Source organism: Mesoplodon mirus, assembly GCF_964341445.2.
Source record: "Mesoplodon mirus genome assembly, chromosome: X".
Taxonomy (NCBI): Eukaryota; Metazoa; Chordata; class Mammalia; order Artiodactyla; family Ziphiidae; genus Mesoplodon; species Mesoplodon mirus.
In genome coordinates this window covers 139859810-139868665 of record NC_138981.1, presented here as the reverse complement: position 1 = coordinate 139868665, position 8856 = coordinate 139859810, and the positions used below count along the sequence as shown (strand labels likewise).

The 8856-nt window shown below is 38.4% G+C and overlaps 1 protein-coding gene across 1 annotated transcript in view; it reads left to right on the top strand.

Moving 5' to 3' along the window:
- The first annotated feature begins 1171 nt into the window (after positions 1–1171).
- Positions 1172–8856, top strand: part of F8 (coagulation factor VIII) — a 112572-nt gene continuing 104887 nt past the window's right edge. Inside the window, exon 1 of the mRNA XM_082610237.1 lies at positions 1172–1583. Coding sequence (XP_082466363.1) covers positions 1438–1583 — 146 coding nt within the window. The 5' untranslated portion in view covers positions 1172–1437. The remainder of the gene's footprint in view (positions 1584–8856) is intronic.

Sequence of the window (8856 nt, the reverse complement as noted above, 5' to 3'; positions counted from 1 at the left end):
CTGCGCTTCAGTTTCATCACCTGTACAGTGAAGACAAGAATGCTTGCTGCATTAGAAAGCACTTAGAACAGTTCCTGGAATATATTACATGCCAGCTATTATCTCTGCAAACTTGTGCCTGGCAGAGAGAAGGTCTCAGCAAATGTTTACCCAAGGGGCATCTTCCTGATTGTTTCCGAGCTGGACAATACCTTGCCAATGGCTCCCAAACACATTCCTATCCGTGCAGAAGTGGACTCTCCGTGATAACACTTCTTATGGAAACCCGGATCAAGGTTCTTGTTAGCTCCTATACTTTGAGGCCCTTGGGAGGCTCTCATGCCTCCTAATATACATTAAACTGAGTAGGTTCTTTGCTTGAGCTCAGCATGGCTATATTTTGATGTAAGGAGATATAGCCTATACTCAGGCCAAATGTAAACAACCTTAAGAAGCATCAGGTAGCAACGATGCAAGGGAAATAGATACGTGGATGCTGGGTAGTTATGAGTGCTCTATAAGCAAATGAAGCCAAGAGAGATATCGGTAGTGCCGGTGGGGATAGAGAACTTCCAGTGTCAAGGCGCTGGTCCAGATTTGAGCTCATTAGAAGGTGAGATTTGAGCCAAGACTTGCAGGAGATGTGGGAGTGGAAACGTGTGGCGATCTGGGAAAAGGGGTTTCAGGTAGAGGAAACAGCAGATGCTAAAGTCCAGGTGCAAGGGTGTGCTCGGTGTTTTAAGGAAGAGCAAGGAGGCCAGTAGCTGGAGTGAGATGAAACCTTGGGAGTGGGGGGAAGGGACACGCAGATCATGGGGAAGACTCTAGGCCATGGTGAAAATGTAGGATTATATTCTGAGTGAGGCCAGAAGCCAGTGGAGGTTTCTGGGCAAAGAAGTAACTGGATCCACTTTATGGTTTTAGAGGTCATTCATTGGTGTCTGTGAGGGGCAAGGGTGGAAGCAGGGAGACTATTAGAATGTCACTCTTGCTGGTGCAGGTGGATTCTAGAATCTCCAACATCTTTGGCATCTCTTGCTGCTGCTGCTACTAAGAAAGACGGAGCGCGCTAGGACTATGAACACAGATTGGAGCTCCTGTTCACCTTCACCCCTCTCTTTCCTTTCCTCAAAGGTTCTGAGCAAAGCAGCGTTCTCGTGCCCCTGCTGCTTTCAGAGGTGAATGGGTTAAGCTTTAGCTCAGCCTCCCTTTTCCTACTCAGTTCTTCCTGTGGCTGCTTCCCACTGCCAAAAAGGAAGCAATCCTATCGGTCACTGCTGAGCGCTAATGCTGCTGTCACTCCAGCCAGTCAAGTTCCCTAAAGTCCTTTGAGAAAATTTTGGGACTTTTCGCTAAATCATACAAAATTTACCTTTTTTCTCCTGGGAGCCAAAGATATTTTTAGAGAAGAATTAATCTTTCATTTCTCCAGTCGAACATTTTCTAGCAATCAGAGCCATGCAAATAGAGCTCTCCACCTGCTTCTTTCTGTGCCTTTTGCCTTTCAGCTTTGGTGCCATCAGAAGATACTACCTGGGCGCGGTGGAACTGTCCTGGGACTATGTGCAAAGTGAACTGCTCAGTGAGCTGCACGTGGACACAAGGTAAAGGCCTGTTCTAGACGGGCTGGTCAGGATGGTAGGGCTGTGACTCTGGCTGTTTTGTCCTTTGCTTCTCTTTGTCACACGCTGCCACTCTGGAAGCTAGAGAGTGGAGTAGAGTGAGGGCGAAGAGGCAAGCAGCGTAAGAGACAGAACGAAACTTCCGTCAGCCTACCCCACAGCTTCCACAGGGAGAACAGCGCTAAGACCCATCAATACGACACGCACTTTTGCTGTAAGGATAGTATTAGCCATGAGTTCAGAAACTTTTCATCTTTTCTGGCTTCTGGTGCATTTGGGGACAGTAGTATTAAATGATCTTTCCAACATTATCTATGGTCGTTGATTTATTCAGATTCTTCTACCTCTTCTCAGTCAATATTGGTTATATACATTTTCCTAGGAAGCAATCGGTTATCCCTAGATTTGATAATGTATTGGTATCAAGTTACGTAAGAGTCTTGTGATATTGTTAAACTGTTCTGTGTCTGTAGTTATATCTCCATTCTTAGTTTGTGTATGTTCTCTTTTCCTCTCTTATAAATAATATTTCCAGGAAGTTTCTCGATTTTATTGCTTTTGTCAGGACCCATCTTTTGGTTCTATCAATTTCTGCTTTTAGTTTCATCAATTCATTTCTTCTTCCTAGCTTCCTGTGGTTCATTTAGTTGATCTAACTTTTTGCTTATTGAGTTGAATGCTGAAGTCATTTGTTTTAAATTTTGTTTTGTTTTCTTTAAATGTGTATTGTAAAGATTTAAACCCAATACATATATAATGGTAATGTAAACATTAAATATGGTCATGCCATACATACGTTACAATCTTTTCTGTTCTTTTTGCCTTGCTCCCCACTCTCCTTCTACTTGAGCCCCCTTCTTGATTATCCCCAGTCAGGTAACCCTAGTATGGTAATATAGATTCATGTACACGCACGTATGCACATATATGCAAATAAAGGTTTTCTTGGTCATTGTTTTACAAAAATGGGATATTATACACTATTCTCACTCACTAACACCTAATAGAATTCTGTCCAAGTCAGTTGGCATAACTTCAATCTTTTTAATGGCTACATAAAATTCCCTATTATTCCAGGTTTTTGGCCATTATATCCTATATCATTACATACTGATGCTTTTATTCCTATAGGACAGATTCTCAAGAGGGATATTGTTGGAATGAAGGGAATATTTCCTTTTTAGTTTTAATTTCCAAAAAGGCTAGAACTCTTCAAACATTTCTACCATCAACATATAGGAGTGCCCTTCTCCCTGCATTCACATCAGCAATAAGTTTTACCTTGTTTTGCGGTACGTGGGCCTCTCACCGCTGCAGCCTCTCCCGTCGAGGAGCACAGGCTCCGGACGCGCAGGCGCAGCGGCCATGGCTCATGGGCCCAGCCGCTCCGCGGCATGTGGGATCCTCCCGGACCAGGACATGAACCCGCGCCCCCTAGCATCAGCAGGCGGACTCCCAACCACTGCGCCACCAGGGAAGCCCTACCTTGTTTTTCAATTTCTGCCAATCTAGTAGGTACAGAGTGATATTTCATCATTACAATAATCACATTCCTTTTATTTCTAATGAGGCTGAACATCTTTTTAAATGCTTGTTGACTACTGCATTTATATTTTGAGATTTGACTATTCACGTGTTTTGCCCATTTTTCTTTGGGCTCTTTCATTTTTTTTAGATTATGAGAACTATTTTATTCTTACAAGTATTAATAGCCTATCGCAAGGCACCGTTTATCAAACAATACATCTTTTGCCACTGATTTGAATAAAAACATTCATCATATAAAATTCTCATATATATTAGTACCTATTTCATTAAATTTCATTAAATTTATACATAAATTTTACTAATATAATAAATGTAAGTAATTTATTATGACATTTATCCCTATGCATTTTATAAATATGTTTATATTGTTAATCAAATGTTTTCTCCTATGTTCTTGATGTTAAGTACCAGAATAGAGAAAAGCTATTGGTTTGTGTATATTCATCTCAAATCTAGCTACCTTACTGAACTCTCATATAAATTCTAATAATTTTACATGGCAGTCTCTATGTGTATTGAATCATATTCAAAATAAGGCAGATTCTAGCTCTTTTCCAATGTTTAATCAGTTATTTTTCCTATCTTATTGATTTTACTTGAAACAGTCTTCATATTTTGCTTTTTAGAATAACATTTGCTGTTTGTTCTTGATAAGTGGTCTTTGTTATTCCTTGCCATAAAATTTTCATTAATAATGGCTTTTCAGCATTCTAGGATCATATGAATTTTGGCCTTTAATATGTTGAGGACAAATAGATTATGTCAATAGACTTCCTGACATTGAATATCCTTACATTCTTGGAGTAAAATCTAATGTTCATACAATTTGATTATTGTTGGGTTCTATGTGCTAATATTTTTTAGACACTGTGTGCCTTTATTATGTGGGATTGATCTATAGCTTTATCTTTTAATTTAAGTATAGTTGATTTATAATATTGTGTTAGTTTGAAGTGTAGAACATAGTGATTCAGTATTTTTACATATTATATTTCATCATAGGTTTTTAGAAGATAATGGTTATAGTTCCCTATGCTATACTGTATATCCTTGTTGCTTACCTGTTTTATATATAGTAGTTTGTATCTGTTAATCCCATACCCTTAATTTGTCTCTCCCCCCTTCCCTCTTCCCGTTGATAACCATAAGTTTGTTTTCTATATCTGTGAGTCTGTTTCTGTTTTGCATATACATTCATTTGTATTATTTTTTAGATTCCACATATGAGTGAAATATATAGTATTTGTCTTTCTCTGTCTGACTTATTTCACTAAGCATAATATTCTCTAGGTCCTAAGCATAATATTCTCTAGGTCCATCCATGTTGCTACAGATGGCAAGATTTCATTCTTTTTTATGGCTAAGTAGTATTCCATTGTGTGTGTGTGTGTGTGTGTGTGTGTGTGTGTGTAAAACACATCTTCTTAAGTCAATTATCTGTTGATGGGCACTTGGGTTGTTTCCATGCCTTGGCTATTGTAAATAGTGCTGCTATGAACATTGGGGTCCATGTATCTTTTCAAATTACTGTTTTCATTTTTTTCTGGATATAAAACTTTATTTTTTACTATTATTATTAGATTTTGGTATTAAAGTTTTATTGGCTTTATCAAATGAATTGGTGAGTGTTTTATCCTTTTCTATTGCCTAAAATAGCTCAAATAACATTAGAGTTATCTATTGTTTTAAAGTTAGATAAGACTCACATATGAATCCATTTGGTCCAAGTGACATTTGCAATATCTTTAATCATCTCTTCAGGCTCTTCTATGTTAACTAGTCAAATCAAAATTCAACTTATTTTTGGAGTCAGCTTTAATAATTGTATACCTTTCTAGGAAATCATTTCCTTTATTTTTTCAATTTTGTTGCCACTGTGTTGCATATAGCACTGTCTCATGATTCTTTTACTCCACATCATCTGTAGCTATTTGCCCTCTCTCATTCTTAAATTCCTAAATTTTTGTTATTTATCTTTTCTACATGAACAAGTTTATCAGGGATTTCTCTTTGGTTGTTGTTGGGGGTGGTCTTTTCAAATAATGAGCTTTTGGCTTTTTTTGTTCTTCGTTATTTTTTTTAATTAATTAATTTATTTTATTTATTTTTGGCTGTGTTGGGTCTTTGTTGCTGTGCACGGGCTTCCTCTAGTTGCGGCAAGCAGGGACTACTCTTCGTAGCGTTGCCCGGGCTTCTCATTGTGGTGGCTTCTCTTGTTGCAGAGCATGGGCTCTGGAGCACAGGCTCAGTAGTTGTGGCACCCGGGCTCAGTAGTTGTGGCTCACGGGCTCTAGATCGCAGGCTCAGTAGTTGTGGCGCATGGGCTTCGTTGCTCCACGGCATGTGGGATCTTCCCAGACCAGGGCTCAAACCTGTGTCCCCTGCATTGCCAGGCGGACTCTTAACCACTGCGCCACCAGGGAAGTCCCCGGTTATTTTTTATATTTAATTTATTTTCAGATTTTATCTTTATCAATGATAGTTTCTTTTGGCTTGTCATGCTATATTTTTTCTAATATCTTAGGGAAAATAATATGTTCTTTTCTCTTTCTTTTGTCCTTTGTTTTTAACAGTGAAGGCATTTAAAGCTATACGTTTTTCTCTGAGAACAATTTTGCCATATCCCATAGGTTATGTTATGAAGAGTTGTCATTGTTTTCAGTAGTCTGTAATATCCTCTTTGATTTCATTTAGAAGCATGATTTTTAATCACATTTTTAATTTGGTTGTCAAGTTATTTTTTTGGTATTTGGATCAACTTTGAGCATCCTGTTAGTTTCCTACTGCTGTGTAACAAATTACCTCAAACTTAGCAGTTTGCAACAACATCCATTTATTATCTCACAGTTTCAGTGGGTCAGAAGTCCAGGTGGGCTCAACTAGGTACTCTGCTCAGGATCATACAAGGCCAAAATCAAGGTGTTGACAGGGCTTTGCTCCTTACTGAAGACTCTGTGGGGGAATCCACTTCCAGGCTGAATTGGAATTTAGTCCCTTCTCTCAGTTTCCATGCGGCACCCTCCATCTTCATGCTAGCAAGAGTGCATCAAGTCCGTTTCATGCTTCAGATCTGTCTAACAGAACATATTCATGAGCATAACACCAAATGGCAAAGGTCACGAGGGACAACATTTTGCCTACCACAGGTGTAGTTTACATACAGTGAAACACACAGATTTTCAAGTGTACAGTTTCATAAGCTTTGGCAAACGCATACAAGTTACATAACCACCACCCTAGTCAACCCTCCTGCAACTTTTCAGTGAGTCTCTCTACCCTTACCTGGCACCAGGCAACAAGCTCCTTTCTTACAGATTACAGATTCGCTTTTGATGTTACAAGACTTTTATATCAGTAGATTCATACAATATACACTCTTCAGTGTCTGGCTTTTTATCTTAAGCATCGTGATTTGGAAATTCACCTAGGTTGTTACATGAAGTTGTTCTGTGCTTTTTATTGCTGATTACTACTCGATTATGGGAATATATCACAATGTGTATATCTTTTCCCTGCCACATGGACCTTTGGATTGTTTCCAGGGGCTAATATAAATAAACCTGCTATGAACATACCTGTGCAAGTTTTTGTGTGGCCATCTGCTTTCCTTTATCTTACATAAATACCTAGGAGTGAAATTGCTGGATCATGCTGAAATGCATGTTTAACTTTATAAGAAACTACCAACAGATTTCTGGAATGGTTGTACCATTTTGTACTCTCACCAACAATGCATGAAAGTGCCAGTGGCAACACATACTGGACAATATTTGATGTTACCAGTATTTAATTTTAGTCATTTTAATGACTATGTGGTGGTATCTTACTGTATGTTTAATTTACATTCTCTGATAACTAAAGATGCTGAGCATCTTTGCATGTGTAATTGACCATTCCTGTATCTTATTTAATAAAATGTTTATTCAAATCTTCGGCCCATTTTTAAATTGGGTTGTCTTATTATTGTTGAGTTTTGAGAATTCTTTGTATATTCTGGATAGAAGTAAATTTTCAGATGTACCTGTTTTCAATATTTTCTCCCAGCACAAAGGTTTTCATTTTAATGAACTCCAATTTATCTATTCTTTTTTCCACTGGTTGCTTGTGGTTTTGGTGTCATATCTAAAAAGCCATTTCCAAATCCAAAGTCACAAAGATTTACACCTGTTCTCTTCTAAGAGGTTTATAGTTTTAGCTCTTATATTTAGTTCTTTGATACACTGAGTTAACTTTTGTGTATGGTTTAAGGAAGAGATCCAAGCCTGTGGTTGTGCAGTGTTAATGATCCTGAAGTAGAGGCCCAGATGGTCAGTAGCCTGGTATCTAAATGAACCATTGACCATTTATCCATTAATGTTGGTCTTTTTGAAAATTAATATTGAAATATTTGTACTTAATACATCGTGCTTGTATTATAGTTTTCATCTAACATCAGGCTGAGGTATAGTAAATAATAGACTGAGTGTAGAATTGAATGGAGAAAATGATTTATTATCTAGCTTTCCGTTGTTTTATAGGCAGTCACATGTATTTACCAGGAAAAAGTTGATAGAATTTTTATTTTGATGACACCATTTTATAGTCTAGATTATTTTGATACTGATTAACAGGATAAGCTGACTCTGGACACATCCTGACAACCTCTGCCAAGGTCTGAAACAAACATCTGGGAAAATTCAGTTTTGTATTATCTATTCCTGCAGCTGCTCAACTTCTTCTAAGCAAGGGTCAGGGAATATAATAGGTTTTCCGATTGGTTTTAGATAAAATGTGAAAGAACAGTTCAGGTCAAGGCCATTGTTGCCAAACATATTTGGCAAGATTTATATATCAAACCTCAAGGGAAATACACAAACAAAAAACCCACATAAGTTAGGAAGGAGTAAAACCTGTGAACCCGGGAACATTTTGTCACTTACTGTGCAGATTACCCTGAATCTGAGACATAAATCACGTCCCACTTGACTAGGGCCTAGGCCTTCTGTTTCTGTCTCACAGCCTTGATCTTTTATCTAGCTTTTGGTTTTCACTCTTCCCTCAGAGAGAGAAAAATTTGTTTTCTGTGTGCTCATGATCCTATTCCTTCTCTGCTCTTCCAAACTCTTGATCTAGTAAACATTTTTTATGTCTTATATTTTCATTTTAGTCATAAAAATTAAAGTGAAAGTACTGTGCTAGTGTATGTCAAAATACCTATCTCTGGACATGGGTCTGAGTCTTGTTAGAAACCAATGGAAACTTTGGAGAAACTGAGTAGGGTAGACTCAGGAGAACCAAGGAGATGGAGTGGGAAAAGGGGAAGGGAGCAAACTAGGGATGAGTTGCTGACTGTGGAAGGGCATAGTCTCAAAGTGGCCAGGAGATGGGACAAATGAACTGAAGGGAGGAGTATACTCAATGATGTAGGCATCAAATGATGTTAAATGACTAAAAGCCATGTAGGTCTATGCTTAGGCTAATGCCATGGAAATTTCTAGAGATGGATGAAATTAGAGCACATTTAAATACGAATTAATAATCACCATTTGGGTTCCCCAGAAGCAGACTGTGAGATGGATATCAATGTGCAGGAATTTTATTTAGAGTGTTCTTGGGATCAATACCTGGGAAAGCAGGGGAGGGCGGAGGGAGAAGCTGGGCCGCAGTGCAGGCCAACCCTACAAGGAGCTCTGGAGCAGGAATGACCCTTCTGCGTTGTCTCACTTAG